The 24010-nt window shown below is 38.5% G+C and overlaps 1 protein-coding gene across 42 annotated transcripts in view; it reads left to right on the top strand.

Moving 5' to 3' along the window:
- ELAVL2 (ELAV like RNA binding protein 2) overlaps positions 1-24010 on the top strand; it is a 342584-nt gene that overhangs the window by 296239 nt on the left and 22335 nt on the right. For all 42 annotated transcript variants that reach the window (XM_083818600.1, XM_083818596.1, XM_083818607.1 and 39 more), the window contains one exon: positions 16824-16927. In XM_083818600.1, coding sequence (XP_083674726.1) covers positions 16824-16927 — 104 coding nt within the window. The remainder of the gene's footprint in view (positions 1-16823; positions 16928-24010) is intronic.

Here is a 24010-nt window from a genome sequence, read left to right as displayed (position 1 = left end):
TTGGGAACTAGCAAAAACATTGCCCCAGTCTTGTTCCGTAAGGTTTTAGTATAAATCAGAAATGAGGTATCTGATGTTATAACTGCACTGGGAGCCGTTATGTCTGATTTAAGCAGCCTGGAGCAAGATTACCGTGTATTAGTGGATACTGGGTTGAGAGCACTCTAGTTTCATGCCTGTTCTCATTCATCTTCAGGTTTTACATGGAGTGTTTGGAGAACAAATTTTTCCTTTTTCTACGGTTTAGATCAGAGATTAAGAGGAAACTTGAGATGAATTTCAGAATTACCTCGTTAACTCCTGTGCCAAAACAAAGTTCATCATAAACGATGAACTCTGAATACTCTTTAATTGATGAGGAGTTTGTGAGAGTGTAGAATTTGAAATAAATTGTCACACAGACCAAACTGCAAGTGAGAATTGATATGGGGCAAAACTTCGGTCTGTCTCTGACTGTCTAACTTGTGGTCCACATCAGTATCAGATGCATCTTCTGGCTACTCGGGGAAGTGAAACTTCACACATGTGCTGGAACTTAGAGCTGTTTGCCAAGACTGTAAGACAGCTCCATTACAGAAATACTAAGAAATCTTGCACTGTCTACATGGATGAATGATACTAAACGCGGAAATGAAACGTTTCACAGCAGTGAAACACTTTGTGATGAAGAAAACAAGGAATGCTAATCAATCTGTACATATTGGCAGGCAGAGTTGCAGACATACCCCAATATTATGATCTGCTAGTATCTCTTTAACACAGCAAGGAGCTATAAAGTTTGTGGCCATTACTCCTTTTCATCTAAGGGTTTGGCTGTGAGGAGAAAGCTGAAGTGGAAGAAATACCTGCTAGTCATAACCTGTTCACAGGCACAACTTGATGTTGGGGCATCTTTCATAGCAGTACTGAAATGTACTTAATGTAATAGGAAAACAGAGCAAGAATTAAAATACCTGACAGCTGTTCTGTCGTTGTACCTAAGGCGGAAATATTAAACCCTCCTATTAATGAAGATTTTAAAAGGAGCTGAAAACTAGTCCCTTCATGTAGAGAGTTCCATCAACAAGATCACTATCTGAGAAGCAAGGCATGAATGTCACTTAACTTGATAACCAAATAATTTATCCGGAATGAGTTACTGTGCCCAAATATAGTCGGGTCTTTGGCACCTAGATGCTTTTGGCTAATGCAGATTTATGTAAATACATACTGCTGAACGAACACGTGAAATGTTTGTAGTTGTACAGTGAATGGGAGACCCTGGTCTCAACAAAGCTACATAACTGAATTCTTATGACCTGTTTTTGGATGGCTAAGTGCTTTTGCATTTTTAAAATCAGAAGATAACTTTTTACATAATCTAGTGTTAAGCATGTGTATTTATTAAAATATCTAAAATGCTATAAGGGAAGAAGGTGAAATGCAGTGAAGTCTAATGATCAAACTGCCCTTCTTCAAGCATTAGAAGCACAATCAGTTCCCTCAGGACAGGTTGATTCAGTAGCAGTTGAGGGGAAATGCAAGGGAGAGTAGTAACTGTCACTTAAAAATCAGCACTTAAGTTAAAAAAAATGCGGTTTGCTACACTATACTCACTTCTCTGAACTTCAGTATACGTTAAAAATGACAATGTGTGGTATGTATCCCCATGAAAAAGACTGCAATTCATTTTCATGTCCACTTGTCTTTACTAGAGTATAAATTCGGTTGTCTGGAATATTCTTTTCATGTCATAGAAGACTGATTTCAGGCTTTTTCTTCTAGTAATTTACTGGAGAGTAGTTACCTACATTATAACTTTGGAATTGAGTCTCACGTTGTGAGAGCAGCTGATAACAAATCTCATAAATTTGAGAGAATTTCATAGTTTACAGGAGCTTTGAAGCCAAGAAGTGTTCCCCTATTGTAATAATCATGCACTTATAAAATTTAGATGTTTTTATCTAAAAATGACTTTGACAAGTCAGTTTTTCATGTCTTTTTTGACTGAACACATTTGAACTAGTAATAATGCATATATGTAGACCTTATGTTTGTGATTCAGTATGCCAGCCTGTATTGCCTAGAAAGTGAGGCAGGATGCGTTTAGAGATAGAGCCTAGAATAGTATTTCACAGATGTTAACTCGTATTCCTGAAATTAATCTGTTTAATTTGTAAACTTTTCCATTTAGTAGAAGGAACCAGGTGCTCCCCACCTTAAGTTATTTTCCTGCATCACTTTCTGCTGACAAGCTTCCTGCCTTCTAACCCTTACGACAAAGCTTACTTCAGGTCATTCTAGGTGATCATTACTACATGGGTCTGTTTTTCAGATTTGATCCAGCTGCTGCCTACTGTGAATCTTGTGTTGGTTGAAAACCTGGTACTCCTGCCAACCCTCTTCCAAAAATGTGTTCTTGTTTGTCTCATTGCTAGTAAATATCTGTAGTGTTGTGGTGAGGCTTCTTTATGTTCAACATTAACTCTCAGAGTAAAATTCTTTGAGTTTTATGTGATCCTTAAAACTTTTACACTATCTAGAAATAGTACAGTGTAATGGACAGATGCAGAGAAGGGGGTCACACTTATTTCTGTTTCCATAAGACTGAAGTTTTCAGAAGAAGCATATCTATCTTGTTTTGTTTAATTCTGCATATTTTATCTTGCCCTCTGCAGATGTTCCTTTGCCAGATACTTGGAAGTGTTGTTTCATTACAGTTTTGTTGCAGATAGTACAGACACAAAAGGCAGCACAGGATGCAGCAGGTGCCTAGAACTGAAAGTTAAATGTTTCTAGAAAATTGTTGATGCAGCTGTAGTCAGTATGTTTGAAATTAATGTTTGTATGGAAATAGTTTGTAATCGTAAAGTCTTGTGCCTTCTCTCTTTTTTTTGAAGAGCCATGGTAATAAATGCAAAGGATTCTGGGTTGGTCAGAACTGAAAATGGAAAATGTGTATGGAATTGCGCATAATGTCATCAGAGTTGAGCTTTCATGTTAACAGCAGTAATATTTTAGTAATACTGGTCATTATTCAGTGTGTAATGTGTACACATAGTCACTGCAATGCTTGGAGGAGCTCCAAAGTTGTCAGATACTTGTTCAGGGTGCTCCCTGGTTTTACAGCTTCTGAGAGGAGACACCTGGTGACAACACTAAATGGTAATCTGCCCAAACAATTGTTAGAGGGAGAGGAAGGATTTTTACTTGCATGGTAGGCACTCTATCAGCAGAACATGGATGAAACACTGATGCCTTGGTGATAGCTTGTATGTTTGCTGTGACTGTCAGTGCAGTCTTTTGGTAATCAAGGCAGAGATCCTTTGATGAAGCAGTAGAAAGTGCCTTGTCTAATTGGCTGCTTGACTTTAATTGTTAGAACATGTGAAACTTGCTAGCCTGTAGTTTTATGAAATCTGTGCAAAAACTCTAGCCCAAATTGGTGCCTGGCAGAGAACAGAGCTCTTGGAAGCACATCACTTCTCCATGTTGCTGTAAAACGAGAGTTTCCCCATGTGTGAACTTCAAGTTTCGCAGTCATCTCTTGGTTCAGTTGAACCTAGGCTGGCAGTTTCTTCAAGTCTCATCACTATTGCTTTGAACAGTGTAAGCTTACACTCCAGCCCAAAATCTTTTTCTTGCCTTAATGCTAGACTTATTTTAGGGCACCTAAACTAACCTTATGGGAGAATGAAGACAGCATACTTACACCTTCAATCTGGAACTCTATAGACATGCTGCCTTCTTGAAGTACTCTGTGGTGATGAGGTGAGAGACAAACCAAGTTCTTTTCCTCTCTGTGTCTTAGAGGGAAGCAAGAAGAGAAACTATGGCATAACAGTGGGATAGCTTAGTCTGGAAAATGGCTGCATGCTTGACTTATCGTTATCGCCATGCTTCATGGTGTCCTGAGATAAGGAGAGGATTCTGTCAGCCTGATAATTCTGGATTTGGCAGGGATGTGGACAAAAGGTATTTCCTGGCAAACTGTCTTGCCAGCAGGATGCTTTGAGGAGACCTTAACTAATGTGAAAATGGAGAAAAAGCAATTGGGATTGAACCAATTTAGGATGATTTCTTTCTGGAGCAACTTGCTTAGGACCTTGAAGTTAGATTTTAACAGAGCTGGGGAGCTGGATGGGAAAATAAGTTTGTTCTTGTTACCAGCTTTTTAATTTTTAAGACAGTCCATTATCTTGAATGCCACAGCTATTAGAACATGGTCTGTGTTGTGGCCTGGGGACCCAGTGTATTATAGCACAAGAGCAGTAGTCATTTTAAACTGCTGTTGCATGATTTTCCTACAGGCACAGAAAGCATTGGCCTACGTAGCTGGTGGTTGGAGTGCTGTCCTATTGTCTGGACTGCAGGAATCATCCTGAAGGAATTGGCGTTTTCAAACAGGCGGTCTGTGGCTTTAGAGCAGTATTAATGGAGACTTGTATTAAGCCTGTTAATATTGTATGTTACAGTGCCTTTTCCGATTCTGTATACTTGTTTAATGCTACTGGAAAAGACTTAATGGCAATTACTAAGCTTTTTCATATTAAACTACAAGATTTATTGCATGTCACATGTCTCCTGGAAGTGACTCATGTGAGCATGTGGAAATGAAGTAATTTGCTTGATGTTACATTACTTAAAATAGCATTTGATTCTTTGAACTTTGACTTCACTCTTCACTCCTTTGCATGCGTGACACTGTTTTTGACTGTTCAGAAGGTTTTTTTAGGCTTTGTGTTTTCAAATAGGGTAATAAAAAGTTTGACTTAACCTGCATAGCTTGTTATAAGGATTCAGTTAAGTTGCCTAGTTAGTTCTTACTACTGACATTGTCAAAACAAACTATTTTTTAAAAGTTTAGATGGTTTATTCATCCATGTTAAATTCTAGCAATGGATTGATCTCAACATATAGCATAAGAAAGGACTTGATGTTTTAAAACTGGAACCCTTCTTTTAAGGCTAAGTATGATTAGGGACCTTCCTGGTTCTAGTGAATCAAAGCATCACCTTCATTAAATCATTCTGCTGTTCAGCAAGTGATGTCTTTTTTTATTGAAATTCAGTATGTACTCTTTTCTTAAAAAGTTCTGTTTTGCTTTTTTTTGTCAGATTACAGTGATTTACAAGATGCCCATGAAAATGTTGGGTCCTGCAAATTGTTAGTGCTCCTTTAGTGACATGGGATGTTCTTGTGTGTTTCCTGCAGAAGTAATGCTCTTTGCTTCCACCATAGGAGTACCCAGGGTGCCTGTTTCATCACCATGACTGTTCACTCTTTGTTTAGGTGCTTGTAGGTATGTACTTCTGTTACACCCTAGTGATTCTAGGCCAACTGTTTGAATAAATGTTAGTTCTAGGGGAAACCAGTGTTTATCAAGAGGCCTTAAATAATGAGAAATTTCTCTAGGCCAGCACTGCTTCTCAGGGTAACTGCTGTGAGATTAGTGACAAGTTATTTATAGTAACAGAGGTGTGTTTCTGTGAAGTCTAGCTCAATTTGGCAGCATTAGACAGCATTACTGACCTGCACACCCTGAAGCCCATTCACTCCAAGGATGTCGTGTGGCTTATGGAGCTGTATATCCTTAAATTCCCTGCTGCCACCACAAGCAGTGCAGTAAGTGAAAAGTCTTTCAGTATCTGTTGTTCCAGATTCATGGTGGCTCCATTAAATATTGAAGCAGCTAGTATATTGTGCTACTGCAAAAAATGTGGTAACAAAGTGAAGCCACTTTTGAAAAAGTAGTTGATTTACCAAATTATATGGTACAGTTTCACCTTAACATAGTAAGGAGCTTCTACTAGTAACATGACAAGCTAGTTTTAAGAAAACATGCTTCATAGGTAACTCACTGTTATTTCAAGCAGTTCCTAATTGTCTCTGGTTATTTTAACACAGGAGTGGCTGTAACAGGCAAGACAGTTGCTTGTTCAGCCTCCTGTACTGTCCATAAGATAACACTCTGCTTCCATACAAGCTAAAGTAACGTACATCCCCACATACAGTCCCTACTTCAAACTGTTTCAGGATGAGATTTCCTGTTTGGATATAGTGTATTCCCTTGGTACGTTTCACGTAGATCTTGTCATCCACAGTATCTCCTACTCTTGACTTTCTCTGCATGCTGTGGGAGGAACCAGAGGTGCACCCTCATGTTTGAATCTGCTATCTACAAACAACAAAGTCTCTAGGAAGAGTTAATTGCTTGTGTTGGAGTAGCAGCTGATGGTGTTCTTCCTATATGGAAAAAACATGCAAAATGTAAGGCAAGAGAATGACACTAAGTTAACAGAATGGTAGAGTTGAACCTGGCTGTGATGAAACTTCCGCTTTCAGAATAACTTAAAGCCCTGGTTATAGCTGTTTAATTACAGAGATAGATGTCTTACTTGACAGTCTATTCTGCCATACATAATGTTGATTTATATTTGATTATCTTCATTCAGCCTGACTGGGTTTGGGAGAAAGAGGCAGCATAGTATCAAATATAGTAATCTAGGAGTGATCATGATTTACAGGCATTTTCTTTATAGTTGCCTAGTGTACTAGCTCAGTGGTATGACTTATGAGTGTTCAGTAAATAGAGTCCATCTACTGGATCAAAAGCACAAACTGCTGTTAAATTGGGAATTGTTTCGTGGATCATGCATTTTGCTCACATATTGCTGAAGCTGCTTTTAAAATGCAGTTCAAGCCGTAATGCAAACTTAAAAGGAGTGCGATACTTGAGCGGTAATTATGTTAAAGGTAAATGGTGAGAAAGCAATACTAATGGTATTCTGTACTACTTTAGCTCTTCTCATTAGAGAGACTGCTGTGTAGGTACAGTTTTAGTTGCAGTTACACAGTTGAGTGAATAGCATGTCCAGGTGTGTTCCTGTTCAGTGTCAAAATAACACTGCTAATTGCAGTGGCTTAAACCAGACTCGGTTTATGGTGCTACTTTCTGAAGATGTAATACCTTTGAAAAAGAGCTGGTAGCAGCTGGACATAATGCCCTTGTTGTGGAACAGAAGTGCTCTGTGGGCTTGCCACTAGGTAGGATTATGCTACTGTGTTGTGAAGCATTCTGGCGTCTTCCACTGTGAATTCCAGCAATTAAGTCTGACTACTTCATACTCCTTTACCTGGAACTCCTCATCAGACTTTTTGTGCTCATGAAGTTGGACTTGAGGCTATAAGTACTGCTCACTGTTCTTTCCAGTGCCGCCCCAGGTTTGCCCTCAGGACACTGTAGGCTGTGACTAATTGCAGTTTTTACGTTAGTCTTCACACAGCACCATCTTCCATGCAATGCCACTTGTGCTTTGATGTGTCAGTCATTTAACACAGCACCTCTGCTCTGTTGAACTTCTGGAAAATGATAAAAAAAATACACCGAGGGGTGAATTGAAATGAGAACTTCTGTATACAGACTTGCAATGTTGTCATGTATGTTTCTTAACAGTATTCTTACACCAATGTGTGTAACTTCAGGCTTTCTTTGGCCTTTCATCACTTTTAATGTCAAGTTTCTGTCAACTTGACTTGGTACTGTTTACAAAGATAGGATATTGGCTTGTTCTTTAATGCTTTAGGAGATCTTTGCTGATTAACTTCATGCACAGACAAAGAAACCTCTGGCTTTAAACTAAGTTATTCTTAGTTTACTGAAAGTAGTGTTTGATATAAAATGAACACTTGCGTGACTGTTGACAGTAAAATAAATTCACTAGAAAAGATCATCCATTCGCAGTCAGGGACTGGCTGGCATCTTGAAGAGTAAAACATTAGAGGTAACACACACAGCTGAAGTCCAATTTTAAAGTACCCAGTCAGGATTCTTACGTTTTTTCTGTAGACAGTTTCAGCTCCTAGAACATGCTTAGCTTCAGCAGTACCTTCTTCCCTGTCAAGTATTGATGGAAAGAGTAGGTAGTGTTTTTGGATGATAGGCTTTAGCATTTTGTGATACTGTTTCTTAATGGTTGTATTCCTTTAATACATTATTTCACAACAGATTTTTTTTGCAGGATTTTTTTGCCCAAGGTGCCTGAAAAGTCGTCATACTGAAATCGTTGATCCTAGTTTAAGTGCTGTCTGCCCTATTTTTTTATTGTTCCCTGTGGAAGGTAGATGCATGAATTTGCTATCGCTTGAAGTTTCTAACTTTCCAGAGTATGATTATTGTGTTCCATAATTTTTTTGTATTAGAACGTGAAACAAGTTCTTTTAGCTCAGTGGTATGTATTGATTGCATTATTAACGAAATGCAAGTATTCTGCTCTATTTTTATTCAAAACACACACCGAGATTTTCATCTTCAAAATTTCTGAAATTGAGTGATAATTTTGGGTTCTTTGAGTTATTGATGTTGACTCTTAGAACTAGTGGTGCAATTTTTTTAATGTTTCTTTATCTGTTAAGGAATAAGTGAAATGGAAGAGGACAATGGAGGAACTTCTAAATGTACATATGCTTTCACCATTAAATACACTGGTTTGTATTACTGAAGTAGTTCTACGAAGCCTTATAAGATTATGGCAAGCCTATACTGAGAAGCGTTTGAGAGCTCAGGTACTTCCAGTATTCATATGTTATTAAACACTTTAAACTGGTTATTTTCTTGGTGGAAAAAGAGATAACAGACAATTGAAAACTTCAGGTTTTGTTTGGTCTGCAGACCCTACAGGAATGTTTAAAAACTACGTAGGGGGGCAGGATGAGCTAGATGCTCTGGTAATATCACCAAGCAGTTACGGAAGGTAGCTTGTTCAGTTCTTTTGTTAGGTCTTTCACTCTGATGAAACAAAGCAGCCAAGGACTCCCTCGTGTGGTGGGTGTGCCAACCTTTCAGACTTCTTCCTGTATTTCTGTTAAAGTCCTTTGGTTCATGGAAGTGGGGAGTGCAGTCTGAAATAAAGTGATTGACCACAGGAAAAAATGTAGCAATAGAAGCTTTTCTAGTTTTGATGCTGTTGTGTTTTCTGCACCTCTCAGTCACCTGGTAAAATTGCCAGTCTATATACTAATGGAGCAGGGCTGAAAAAAAACACCGCACATGCTCAAGCAAAAAATACAAAATTCTACAGCAGTGGTTTTGGATTCTGTCTGGGATGTGTGTAGGAAAATTATCTTCAACAGAAGATAATTTCTTAGCTATTGAAATAGAAGAATCATGAAGACACAGACTCAGCAGACAACTGGACAGGTAGGCTTGATACTGGCAGAAATTCCTGGGGACAAAATGGTTCTGTCCCCCCCCCCGAATACAAAGAAGCATTGTAATTTACCAAGATGCTTTAATTTTAATCAGTCATGAAATAAAACTGCTCTGCTAATCAACTGCTTTCTAACCATGTTGTCAGAACAACATGCATCGTTTTTCAAGAGATAAAATGTTACAGGACAACTGAAAATGCAGCACTTGAGTTGACTGCGCATTTGTGGCCTCTCAGGGACACTACCTCCCTGTGGTACAGCCATAGCTGTGTTTTAGAAGTAGCTTTCAAAAGGGCTTGCTTAACATCTGTTAAGTTAAAGCTCGTATTTGCCTACATTTCAAGCCTTTCTCTTAAGGTGTAGCAGATTGTAAATGACACTTGAGCACTTTCAGGCAAAGCATGGTTAACAGGACTGCACAGTTCAGAGGGCTGAACTCCCTCTTACTGCACATCCAGCCCAGCAGCGTTGAGTAAAGAGCTGTTGAAGATACTGCTTTGGGCGCTTGTCTGAATTAGTATTACTTCTTGGTTTTGAGCTGCCTACAGGCTTACGAGTACATTCTGCGTGAAACCGAGTGGTAGCTCTTGGGTTGAAAATGTAACAAGCATTACAGCCATCTTCCACTCCCAGGTCTGTTACAAAACACTGTCATCCTTTGTCTACTGCAGAAGGAAGGAGCTTCACAGACATCTGTCTCCTTACAGAAGTTTCCTTTTGGTGCACGCTTTAGTCGTACCTCTTTTTAGTTAATTCTGTTTTACAGGTACAGTAGTCAAAGGGAGAGGGTCTCTAATGTGTCCTTCAAGAAAGCTGTCTGATCTGAAGACTCTTGTCCTTTCTGTCCTTTTGTGGAAATGCAGCAAGAAGGAATTTAGCTGTTAGGTGGCAGATCTACTAGCATTTTTAAAGAAAAGCCATTACCTGTAGGTGCTGCAGCTGTTTCCAGAAGGAAAAAAGGAAGGAAATGAAGATTGGTGAGTATGTTTTTTCTTAAAAGAATATTCGTCAGGCAAGCCACTTCCCCTAGGAAGCTGAGAGGAGTGGCTGAAAAACAGGATATTAATTCCTAGTGTGGCATGGTTGGGCTGAATGGCCTGGCTCAGGTGTTTGCATCTTACTTTAATGTAAGTGAACCTTAATGCGTGTTTCTTTGAAAGAAGAAAACAGGGTTGGTATGGGTAAATAACTTAGTTTAGTGTCTCTTTCAGTTTTTCCTTATGTTCCAGGGTACTCAAAACTCACTGTTCAGAAATAAGTATCCCCCAAAACAGGGAGCTTAGATAAAACAGTAAAAATTGAGACAAGCTACTAGGAGGTTGTAATTATGTATAGAATATCTAGGAAGAATAAAGACTGTTATCCTTGTCTATTATTGTTTTCTGCTGTTTGTAGGTGCTGCCCTTACTGCAGTGGAGATACAAATTGCTGGCTTGGACAGGTGATTACCATTTGCTGTCCAGCCCTTAAAAATTGCCTGTCAATAGATAAATGATAGCAAGGAGACACCACCAGGTTTGTGTTCGTGCACGAAATACTCAGGTGCATGAAACTTCTCCAGCAGAGGACTTTCTTAGGTAGTAAATGATATTTGGCCAGCACCAATACCTTTTTCTTTCGTGTCACCAATGATTTCTTGCTTATCACTTCATGAACAATTTGGATAGTAAGAAGGTAATAAAGCAAAATTGCCTTCTGTCTAGATCTCCTATTCCTTCCCAAGCTCATGAGAAAGGACTACAGAAGTAAATAATGATGGCCAAGTGAAATAGCTTGTAATGGATTTTGGGCATTCTGTAATTTAGTAACCTCTTTTAAACAGTATAAATAGCTGTGCCTCACAGAAATGTATAGTGTAATTCAGTGCTACATTTTTTTTAATTCCACAAATCCTTGAGTTACCTAAGGAAGAATTAGACTTGGGGTGGATGTTTAAACAACCAGTTAAGTTTCTTAGTCTCGTAGTTCCTTCACTCCACCTCCACTGCAGTAGCCCAGCTGAAGCATCCACATGATCTTTGCTTCTAAAATTCAGTTCTTGTGAACAGGACTCTGCTGTAATCAGTCTACTTAGAAATCTTGAGGCAGTTGCTGAAAATAACCAAAAAATCTTTTAGCAGATCTTAATAAACAAGGTATAGAGTGTGATTATTCCCATTCAGGAACTTGAACATTTTTTGTCCGCAGAAGTAGGAAAATGTTTTATCAGTTATATTAAAAGGACTTTATTCTGCTTTAAGGAATATTGCTTCTACATAAAAAGCAAATCATTAAGAATGAACAACAGACATCGCTTCTCTTACATCTACTCTGTAGAACAGCTTTCTCTGTGGATAGCATCCTGTTGAGACTTTCAGTGTTGTGCAGCAGAGGATTTTCTTTGGGCTTTTGCAGCTGTGCACAATATTTTAATAGGCTTCCTTTTTAGTAGGCAGTTGTGAAACAGCCTGAGCAGAACTGAACTAGTTCACTTATGATTTTTCCTCTCAAAACTTTTGTGAATTAGAGCTTGTGTGTTTTTAAAGCAAAAAACCACAATGTGGCACTTCGCAAGGCACAGTGGTAAATTCAAAGGCACTGTGCCCTGGCTGTACCTTCCAACCCGTTTCTTTCCTTCTGTCTACTTGCAACTTAGTTGGTCTTTGGCTTACCAGTGCCTTTAAAGTCTGTTTACTGTTCTTTCCTAAGTAATGAAGCACTATGTTCTTCAGTTGCTTCTTACTTAACGATAGAATACTGTCTATATTTGTCTAGAGTGCACATGGATCTCCACTCAGTCTCTTTCAAAGACCTAGAACTAAAATGTTAGAAATATTGCTTTTTATCCCCTGTTGTGTTAGAATCCATTCTGGTTTTGACTGCAGTGCCAAAAAGTGACTTGGTATTCTATAATTACCTCTTCAGTTTACATCCACATCATATATGTGGTGGTCATGTGAGATTCACGAAGTTTAAAACTTGAAACATAGATGGAATCATTTCCTATAAAGTGAATATTACTCAGGTATACTTATAGTACTCCTTATGCTGAATGCTTCCCAGTTAATGATGGATATAACATCTGTAGGTTCAAAGAGACCTGTCTCTTAAAAAAACAAAACAAAAAATTAAAAGGCTTTTTTGGCACTTAAGCTCAAATTTGGTTTTGTTACAAGTGCCAGTAACATAAAACATGGAATATCATTAATATGAATTTTCAGATTAATAACCTTTGCTTTAAGTTTTCTTCCTTTTCCAGGATTGTGAGAGGCAGTTTTGCTGCTGTGTTGTTTCTTACCAGAGTTTCTTGAAAGAAAAGTCAAACTGCTTTTACTCATGGTGTAATAGTAAAATTGTCATTACTGTGATGCGATGATACTATGGTTATAGGTTTTAGTAGCTTACGGAATAGGCCACCTCTTAAGTGAAAAGTTTTAAGGTTCAGGAGAGGCAGTTCTACATCTGTCCTGTTTTCCTTGAAGTGGAGAAGTAATGCTCTGTACAGACAGCTTCACTGTCCAGCTCTGTGTTTTTGTTTTTTGCCTTACTGGTGATGATACCTGGTAAGAGGCCCTGTTTTTAGGAATGTTCTATTTGCTATAATTCAGATTTTTTCCTTCCAGATAATCTTGTTACTTAGGCTTGTCTTACTTCAATTGAGTTCTTCTCTTACCCAGTACTTACTGTTTGTTTTAACCTATACTGCACTGTTTAATATTCATAGAGTCCTAGTGTCCCATACATAAAGTCTAGTAGAAAAACCCTGCAGAAAGTATGCAGAAACAGCTTTAAAAAGTGCTGTGAAGTAATCACAGTAACTATTGAGGCAAAGAAGCTCAACTGATGTAATTTGAACTTCTGAAGCACTGCAAACTTCTGCAAATGAGCAGGGTATCACCTTTGAACTGGCACAAGTAATAACTTGCAAAAATAAGAAATTCACAATCACTGCTTTCTTTAAGATAAGCTAAATGTAATGCTGCTTACAGGTCAGAATTATGGAATAAATAGCTGGTGTGCATAAATAGTCTAATTTTAATTTTAAAGACCTAGGAAAGGCTAAACTGAATTTTCAAAATAACTAAACACAATAGTAAACAGAGCACCAGAATAGCCAGCCCAAAGAGGTGTCAGGTTTTTCAAACTATGGTGTCATTAAGCACAAACTGGAGGGGAGGGAAGAATGACACATGGCTAGAGCCAGATGTAGCTGAACCTGTATTAAAGTAGTAGCAGACTATGCTGCCATTTGATATATGTTTAAATCTGAAGATTTTAGTTGTGGACAACTGTAGATAATTTTCTTCTCACCCACTAAAAAACTGACACACATTTACTTCAAGTGTGTTACTGGACTTGGAAACAAGTGTGATTTGCAGATGATTTCTACCTTGGTGTGTGGAATTAGCTGGTATGGAAGAGTCACAGATGAAAAAGTCCAGAGCAATTTCTCTCAGTGTTTGGTTTAATCTTTAGCTTCAGGCAACACAAATTAGTGGTTATGATTGTTAAATAATGATGTTTGTCTTCTATTCTGTGTAGTGGATGATTTGGTTTCAGTGCATCTAGTTTCTGGGTAGTTGGTTTTGAAAGCAAGGAGTTTACATATTGAGGAGAAAACTCTTCTGCACAGAACGAGAACCTGTTCAAATTACACTGGCCAGCTATCTTCAGTCTCAAGCAATGAGTGAAATGTGTGTGCAACAGTTCTGCTGCTCTTCCCCATCTGAAACGTAGTCAGATGGGACTTCACCTGGGTTTTTTCAGATACACATTGGTGTTAGCGTAGGTTAGTTCTGAAGTCTTGTGTGGCACTGAAACACTTGAGAAGAACTGAATTTTTAAGTCCTTGTAACTCACTTTGTTTCCCCCAAAAGTGTGTGGGTTTGGGGGTGGGGAATACCAAATAGCTGTCAGAGACACTTTGCAATAATTGGTATACCTGATGGGTTGTTTGAATTAGATGCTTCTAGTGCTTTGTGTGGAATGTTTGTCTGGATTTTCTAGAACTCGACAATCTGTATGTGAACTGTCAAACCTCGTAAAAAAAACTCTTAAATTCTTCCCTTGAAGCTGGGAGAGCTAAGAGCAGCCCTTCAAGCATCTATATGATTGGAACAAATTAGGTTCAATTTCCAACTATTTGTACTGCTTGTTGAGAGCCAAGTTTCATCTTTCTTCTCATGGGCATCTGTGAAGGAGGTGATTTTTTTGACTTTTAAGTGGTTGATAATATGTAACTAAACCACTAATCTTCAGGCAAAATTTCAGTCTTCACCGTTTAGGAAGTTTTACCTCTTAACCTTTTTCAGATATATCAGCAGATACATAAGAAGGTCTTTGGAATGTCAGTCCTAAATTCCTTTGAATTTTTATGATAACTTCAGCTTTATTTTGGGCTAAAGAATCACAAAGGATGGCACAGAATCATAGAGGGTGGAAGGGAGCTCTGGAAACCTGGTGTTTGACCCTGCTCCAGTGTTGAATCACAGTGAAAGCATTAATTGTAAAATCATAGAATAAGCCTACAGAAATTAGTTTAAGCTTCTTTTGAAGAAATTGCTAGATTTTTGTATAACTTGATAAATCTACTAATGTTAACAAAGCTTACCTAAGTCATTGTCTGGAAGATCTGGTAATGAATGGTATCCTTTGTAACAGTTGGATACTGTTTGCCTGCAGTGCTTTGGGTGTTTTTGTGTAAAAAATAAAATCACAAAAAGAAGAGTAAAAGTCTCTGCACATCTTTCTCTATACTTTGGAAATAGTAATTTGTTGGGAACATCTTACATGAAATAGCTTTGTCTTAGATTTTGTTTTTCTAAGATTGTGGTTTGAATTAGTTTTTTCCTAGAGCAAAACTAATAACACCAAACATCAGCATTCTGCTTTAGGAAATAAGACAAAAATAAAAGCTGTGCACAAAAAAGACATTTAAGTTGCTCTTTTTTGAGACACTGCAGGGAAGAGTTTCTGCAGACAGTGGGAGTGATGGAGGTGACAGGTATAGAAATTGCTCTGCTGTAATCAAACTAATAAGGGAAAAATATCTTCTAGGATAGAGAACTTAGCTATACCTAGGTAAAGCCATAAATGAACACAGAAATGCTTCTGCATGTATCTATATTGTTACAGAACTGAGATTGAAGGCTGGAATCTGCAGTTCATAAAGTACAAGCCCCTGCTCAGAGTACAGTTGTCTAAAGCAGGCTACTCCAGGCTTTGCCTAGTTGTTTATTGATGTTTTTCTGTTAATAACATTGCATATGCTATCTTGTTTACAGCTGCTTCTAGCCAGTTTATTTTTTGTTTATTGCCTCCCCAAAGTAATGCACAGTGAAGAATGAGTGTAGCCTGGGAGAGGGGGTTGTCTTCTGTACTTTCAGTGCTGTGGTAGGCTAACTTTTACAAAATGCCAGCAGTGGTGGGGCTTGTTATTAAAACCTTTGTCTGTCCTAAATAGTTGCAAATGTTGCATCTTTTTTGCTGTGCATATTTAATATGTGCTATTTAGGTACAACATGAGAATTAGGTGCAGCATGGATGCTTCTACATCTTTCCTGGCAATGAATTAATTTGCCACTTGTGCATTATGTAATACTGCTTATCCTCTATACCAACTGTGCCTCCAAGTAATCTCTTAAAGTAACTTTTTGTGAATGGGCTATGTTGAATTTGCTTTGCTTTTTGACTCTGTTTTTGGACCTAATTTTTCCAGTTTTGTTAAAAAACAATAGTCAAGAAGTACAGATTTTTAAAAGGTCTGTGCTAATGAAAGATCTGTCTATTAAGTAGTATACTCTGTGTTAAATTTTGGTACCTGTTTCTGTTCTTGTACACTAAAAATCTGAAAGTAGTACGCTGAAGGCAGCTACATTCTAGGCTTTGAAGTTTGAGATCTCTCCAGGTAAAGTATCAAGTGTTTAAGTGCTCATACACAATAGTGTTAGAAATGGTCTGTGGTTCTGATTAAGAGCTAATTACAATGCTTTATAGTCATATGTGATCTGAATTACGTAATTCAGATATGTAAAGAACCTGATAATGTTGCATTTTTGTTCTAATTATATCTGACTGATATCCAGTTATTTGTGACAGTTGGCTTGAATATTGGAACAAAATTACCTTTTAAACCCCTTGTTAATGTGAGGCTCCACTTAATGTGTGAGTAACATCTGTAGAAATGTTCTGCTCCAAAGATCTCTTGGCTCAAATTCTGATATTAAGTATGTTTGAAATGCGCTCATTTTCAAATACCATTACAGACTTTTGCTATATTTTCTATAGTCAACTAAAAAGTTGAGGAGTGAATGGTGGATTTCAGATATTTTAACTTGGAAGGTTCCTCTCATCTCTAATGGTTCATAACAAAATCCTGAACATATTTCACATAGGTTTCACATTCCTTCATTAAAATGACTGTAGCCATTTCTGCGTTGAATTTAGGGCAGCCTGTGGGTGCAGAGGAAGCTAAAGACCCCAGGCTTACTGGAAAAATAAGATGTGCGCCTTCGAAACTTCATTGAGGCAGATAATTTTTCTTCAGTATAAGCAATTTTTTGCTCAATGTGTCCACAGAAGTTTTTAACACCTTTAGTTATCTGTTGTGTAGCATAGCAGTACTAACATTCACTCTTCTTCCTCTGTTTAATCAGGACAGAGCTTGGGTTATGGTTTTGTGAACTACGTTGATCCCAAGGATGCTGAAAAAGCTATCAACACTCTGAATGGATTGAGACTTCAAACTAAAACAATAAAAGTATGTAGTGTTTTTATGGTTTAAAGAAACAAGTGTTTTGACTTCTTGTTGATAAGATGCATGTGTTTTCCTTTTCCAAGTACAACTTATTAACATTAGCAGAATGCTTAAAATTGCCTAGGATTTCACCATGGAGCAGATGATTAGTCCTTTAGTCCACCTAGAGATTATAATTTAATATGCAAAATTGGTATGTGTGATAATTGAATTGGTGTGTGTGTGATAATTGTTAATATTTTATATATGAACTTGAATTAGGTCACATCAGATCATATGCTTTGCATGCTTAAGTAACAGAAATGCAGTATTGTGTATAGTCTGAAGATTGCATTGTGTGCTTCCTACGTTTTTTTGCAAAGACAATATAAGTTGCTTAGTAAACAAGACAGTCGCAGCCTAAAGGAGTATTCTCTCACATACTTAAAATGAAATGCTGAGATAACTGGTTTGTTTATAAAGGTCTGTGAATTACTGGACTTCAAGGTTATTCCATATCTAGTGTTTATATGCCTTGTTTTTCTCTGTTTGGGATTCCTGCTTTTTCCATTTGTGTTGTAACAACTGCACCTCTTGTTAACTAAATTCAATTCCCTCAATTTCTAGAGAAAGGAATCTTGAGACTTCTTATCAACTGTTTTTTTTTGTTCCACTCCAACCACATTTAACCACATTTTATTCTTTCTTAAAAAATGGCTTTAAATGTCTCCAAAGGTGGGGTTGTGGTGATGGGGAAATGACTCTGTAATTAGCATATGTTATTCATGTGTACTTAAGTTTTCACATTAATAGCTTGGAAATATAGCATTAAGCAATTACTCCATTATCAGAAGAGTGAGGATATTGATTTGAGCAATTGTTTGGACTCTGAAATCTTAAGAGAGGAGATGAAATAAGATTTGTCAGGGAATGGGGACCTTTGAACGTGTTTCACAGTTAGTGCCTGAAGGCAGCACAGGGGCCAGCCAGTCTATTCTTTCTCATTAAACAGCAGGGTTTGCTAGCTGATCACTTGGGGACAGTGACTGCCCTCTAACTTGGGTCATATTTGAGCTGTAAGATAAAGCTCACCTAGTAAAAGGTGTGGAGTTAAAAAGCAGCGCTTAGCCACTTAAAAATAACAGGCAAATACAAGATGGCGTGGAATTCAGGTAGAATGCCCGACCTGTTCTGGATTCATGAGGTTTATTAAATGCATGATGCTATTTGAAACTTAAATATGCTGCAGTTAATAAACATTGAGTCATGGAAAGACTTGGATAGATGCTTTGCTGCGGAAAGCTATCTAGCTACCTACTTGCTTTTAGTAGGCTTGCCTGCAGGCAGACTCTCCCGTGCTCTACTTGGTGAGGGAATATGGAAGAAAGCCATCTAGTATGCCCAAAGCTTGTGTAGATTATAAAGCAGTCTTCTGGGGGAAAGGGGCATGGATTAGTTCTCCAGTAATGTTACAGGTATGTTGTATCTTAGATATATCTTACACTGTAAAAATGAGAAATGCATCTGCTCAGGATAACAAGTTCCTTGGACTATATGAGTATTCAAAGGAAAAGGATGCTATACAGAGAATCAGTCCAGGCCAGGCTTCCCAAATCAAAAAGATTCGTTATGGGGGTTCTGGCGACTTGACTTTATGTTCCCAGCGTATGACTTCTTGGTTATCTTTTAGTTCACAGAATTACAGGATGTTAGGGATTGGAAGGGACCTTGAAAGATCATCTAGACCAATCCCCCTGCCAGAGCAGGAACACCTAGATCAAGTCACACAGGGACACGTCTAGGTGGGTTTTGAATGTCTCCAGAGAAGGAGACTCCACAACACCCCTGGGCAGCCTGTTCCAGTGCTGTCACCCTCACCATGAAAAAGTCAAGTCTTACATTTAAGCAGAACCTCCTATGTTCAATCTTGTACCCATTGCCCATAAGTGATTAATATGAACATCACTGAATTTCTGCAAGTAGAAATGGATTGATTGAAAAAAAAAGTTCGGGGTAAAAGTGAAAATAGATGGAAGTGGGGGATGATACTGCTTTTCTTTTCTTGCCTTCCTCATGTGCTAAGGTAAACAAAATAGTTGTAATCTGTTTATTTAGAAGAAAGTATCTGTGAATGCTGGCTTTCTCATGTTACATGGCAAATTCTGACTCCAGCTACCCGTGTTTAGTTCTGTTCGATTTCAGTAGCATCTCTCAGTATTAGCATATATTACCTGGAGAAAGAAAGGCTGCTTTACTGTCCTTTTTGGGTGTAAGCCGTATTTCAGGCCAAGTTTTCATGACTGGATTCTCCCCATGTACTGTTTAAAGAGGCTGTCTTCACCTCCTTCCACACTGCAGGGGAAGAAGAGGCTAGGAGGATTCCTGTTGTTTTTCAAAACCTGAGGTGTTTGTACATTAGACAGTTTCTAGAAGACCTGAGATGACTGTGTGGCAGTGACTTGAGAGAAAATCTATCAAGGATGTGTGTCTTTCATCTCTGAACCAGTAGAAATACCCAGTCTACTGGGAGTCACTCTAAGTCATGTACACCTCTGATCAGTCCAGGGGCTAGGCTAAACAGAAGTAAAGTTCCTTTGCGTGTGAACATCTTGGGTGGACAGTTATTTCTGAGCTCTCAAGACCAGAACCTTTGCAGAGCCTTCTAATGGTTCAGGGACCGCAGTGTTCCTATTTGTCTGTAGTTGATACCTCCATGTAGTGGCTGAAGTTAGAGCATTCCCCTTCGGAGAGAATTGTCCCGATCCCAGTCTGTGGTGTTCTGTATTGGTTGCATGACAGGTACATCTGACCCATTGCTTCTTTTCTACAGTCACTGGTTATATTTCTCTATCCCTAAAAGGGCTGCCATCTACTGTTTTTTCAAAGTAAAATGTACTCAAACCATGAATTTGCAGATTGCTGGCTTAGGTTTTTCTGTGTGGGTAGCGACATTAAAACCTATTATTTGCTACCTTTTTAGAAGGAGGGCTGTCCTTTGGAAAGCTTTATGAAATACTTGCAAGTTGGCTTATTTGTGTTGCAGGTAGCCTGTGAATTTTGGGCTTCATTGAATTATGCAACTTTAGTGTGAAAACAAGCTGTATCAGAGAGGTGAAACACTTGCTATGGCTTCTTTTTTGAAAGAAGCTGCTGCTGGAAAGTACTTTTTCACTGACTCTTAAATAGAACAGAAAACATGGATTTCTGTGCTTTCAGTGATCTTTCTGCTTACCCATTTCCTTGTTGATTGATTTGGTCTTTGTTTTTTCATTTGTTTTGTCCTGAAAAGATCGGTTCTTCCCAAATCTGAAAAACTCAGAGGAGCAAACAGCATGGAAGTGTCACTGTTCCTTTCTCAAAGGAATATGAAAATTCAGTGCACATTTCATTAGCTTGGTTTCTGCTTGGGAGAAGGGAGATCCTCAGTGACTTCCTGCCCTCACTCCTGGGAAAGCTCCATCAAAAAGACGCAGATGAATTTATTGTGAGGTTATCTGTGTGGCAATACCTTCTGGTGTGTTGTAAATGCCTTCAATGCTAACAAGTCTAAAAAAAGAATGGGGAAGCCAATGTCCTGTCCTTGAAGTGGTTCAGAGCTGTGTAAGATCCTGAATAAGAGGCAGCTTTTAATATCAGTTGGGGCTACCAGGAGGACACGGGAGAACCTCAGTCTGGCTTTTGTCTGTGGATGCCAGGGTGTATGAGTGATGGATGTGGTCTTTGGTGGATCAGAGCTCCCAAGGGACACAGCTGATGGCGTAACAGTGTTTGCTTCCCCCTCACAAGGTGAAGTAGGGCCGAGGAACTTCCCTCTGTCCGCCTGCAGCTCTCCAGCACAAGCAGCAGAGCCTCTCTGTACAGGAGCTGGCAGATAGCTTTCTTAGTTCTTAATGCTGGTGATACATGTATAGGCATGGATGGAAATTTGCAGTGTAGAGGGGAAAAATGGTTTGGCCTAGCTACAGGCCTAGCTGTTACCCTTTTTTATAAGATAGCATTGATTATCTGTCTTCTACCCAGCTAGTGCTTCTTAAAAATCAAATTTAGTAAGGCTTCTTCCTCTTTCAAGTTCTTTTTTTTGATTTTCTTGACTATTAGAGTGTTTACATGGGTAATTATCACCTGTCAGGGGAATAGAGATTTAAGAAATATTTTATCTAAAGTATTAAATCTGTAGGTTTTCCTCCCACTCCTTCATAGCTTTGCATATGTTTAAAAAAAAAAAGCCTTCACATGTAACATAATTCCAATAGGAAGCTGTAAGAAAGTTGGACAAATTATTTGGCTACATGCATTAGTCCTACTTTGCCATCATTATCACCTAGTTAACTGCCCTACCGTAGAAAGCTGTGTAATTAAAAACAGCTAGTTATGAATTTAACAGAAGAGTGAATACTGAGCTATTGGCTTTAAACGTGCCCAAAAAAGTGCAGTTCAGCAAGGGGATACTTGAGGCACATCATGCCACAATTTTGATAATGTCCTCTGAGTCAGCATGTCCTCAAAACTTGGCTTTATGATGTGCAATTTTACTTGGTGCTGTGAACCGTTATTTAGATTTACAGTAATTCAGTTTAAGGGAATTGTCCTCGATCTTAGTTGCTTAAGGTCTCCACCTTTGTGAACTTGTACCTCTGATAGGATTCTTGAAAGCACTTCATAGGATATAATAAAATACTGAATAAAGAAGTATACTAGTTTGACGTCTATATTGGTGCAGCAGAAAAAAATCAAGATTGTTTGTATTCTCTAACATTATTTTTAGAAGAAAACTTTGGTAGCGTCACTTTCTATATTAGTTTTTTCATTGATCTCTCTGGAGAGCAATGAAGTATATATGAATTGAGTAAAAAGTCCATTAAAATTCTGGGGGGCAAGAGCTGTGAAGGTGAGAGAAACCCTCTTTACCTCCTCGATTTTGTTCTTACAGCACTAAAGGACATTGATCTAGTGAGTGGCAAAAGGGGATCCTGTTTGAAGGTTTAATTAAAGCTAGTGAATTTTATTGATGCTATCAATCAGCAGAGATTCAGAGAAGGGGCATGGTGCCAGACCATTTAGTGGTCTTGACAGGGTAATTAAATACCTCAGGACTGTATTCTCAAGGTAAAATTGAAGTGCTCTAGCAGATCTGAAGCAGCAGAACAATGTGTCTTGGAACAAAGGTAAAGGTGTTTTTTTACCTTAAGTTTCTGCAGGAGTTATATAAATGGTAATTATACAATCTTTTAGCTATGTTATAGTTAAAGCTTTGACAACATTTCCATTTTAAACCCCCTCCCCACCCCACACATGCCTTTTCACCCCCATGTAAAATTTGTTCTTCACTGAAATTCAAATCCCTTCAGACTTTGAATGTTACTTAACTGGCTTATGCTGGGTGCTTATTTTTCATGTTGCTGAGTAACATTGAGAGGAGCATTCACTTGTGAATGCATGTTGCTGTCTCTTCCTGTAAACCATGCTAAGGACACACAGTTCTTCGTTAATACCTAACTACTCCAAGCAAAATAACTCAGCATGTCAGATTGAACTTCAGAATGTGCTCATCTCTCCTGCAATTGCATAGCTTGTTTCCTGTTTGGTCCCCAGATGGGCTCTGTCACACCTGATCAGTTCTTGCAGGAGGCTGCTGCTGCTTTCCCAGTGAGAGGGTCCCTCAGACCAGCGCAGCTCACAAGAAGACAGCTGAGCAGGTTTGCAGCCGGTGGTGCAGTGGTTCCTTTCTGAGCCTGCGCAGGTTGTGTGATGTGTTAGAAGGGGCAGGAAGTACCCCATGGGGCTGAAGGAAGATTCAAGATTGCTCAAGAGCTGAACTCTCTAAACAGTAAGAAAAATCAACAAAAACTAAACTGTTTGTTAATACAGGGACACCAATGCTACACCTTCCTGTCTTCTGCCTTCCCCATGCTATGGAAAGTCCCTTAAGTACAATATGGCTTTTCTTCATTTGTCCAGTGTGTTGCAAATGCCAAGTATAGAGATCTGTCTCTACTTTTTAAAAATCCAAATACTTGTTTTCTCCGTAAGAGTACTGTTGTTATTGTAAAATACAGATGTACTTTGGAAATTATGGAAGCCTTGTGAAAAGTTGATTGACCTCTAGTAATAAGCTAGTGGCTTTTGACATGAAATATCAACTCTATATCTCACCCATGCAGTTACTGTTTTTTTTCCTGAAAGGCTTCATAGATTCAGATCTTCCATAGAAGCAGTAACAATGTCCATGGATATGTGGTTGTTTGCATTTATGCAAGGTGTTTGTGAAATGAGTAATGCAGATGCGCTGGCCAGTGTTTGTCCCCAGCAGTTCACTGAACTCAAATATGGAGAACTTGAAGTGCACTTTTTTTCCTTCAGAGAGGAAAAGTTGTGAACAGATTCACTTCAGTTAAAAAAGAGAAAAATTTGTGTCCCACCTTTTTTTTTGAGATTTTATTCCTGATTCGGATCTGAAGAATACTCTATCCCAACTGTCACAGAACCATTGTGTAACAGCATTACAAATGTGAGACACATTCAGTAAAAAAATATGCTGTTTCATACTTCATATGACAAGACTACCCAGGATAATATCCAGCACTCCACAGGAACATAGTCATAGAATGGCCTGGTTTGGAAGGGACCTCAAGAAAGGGACCTCAAGGATCACCCAGTTACAGCCCCCTTGCCATGGGCCACCCAGTAGATCGGGTTGTTCAGGGCCTCAACTAACCTGGCCTTGAACACCTCCAGGGATGGGGCATCCACAACAAAGAAAGAACATAGGAAGAACAAAGCAAAGTATATAGGAAGGTCTTTGACTATCAGAAGGGTGGGAAAAGTGTCAAAATGTCTTTTCTCCAAATGTAAAGAACAGAGTTTGGAGTCTGAGTCTCCTTTTATTTGTTGTCTTTTCTTTGTACTTATATTCAAAGTTTTAAGTGATTCCTCTATTTAAAGAGACTGATATAATTATGACTACAGGTTTTAAATCTTCCATGCTACGGTCCCTCTAAAGGCAAAGCTGTCAGCAGAATTGTGGTTCTGTGATTATAGTGCATAATTCTCGTCTCATTGTTGAAAGACATCAGTGAATTTAATTACCTTCTCTTACAGTAGTATGGT

This window comes from Anser anser, assembly GCF_964211835.1.
Source record: "Anser anser genome assembly, chromosome: Z".
NCBI classification, from domain to species: domain Eukaryota; kingdom Metazoa; phylum Chordata; class Aves; order Anseriformes; family Anatidae; genus Anser; species Anser anser.
The sequence above is the reverse complement of the archived record's forward strand: the minus strand, read 5'-3'. Positions and strand labels throughout refer to the sequence as shown.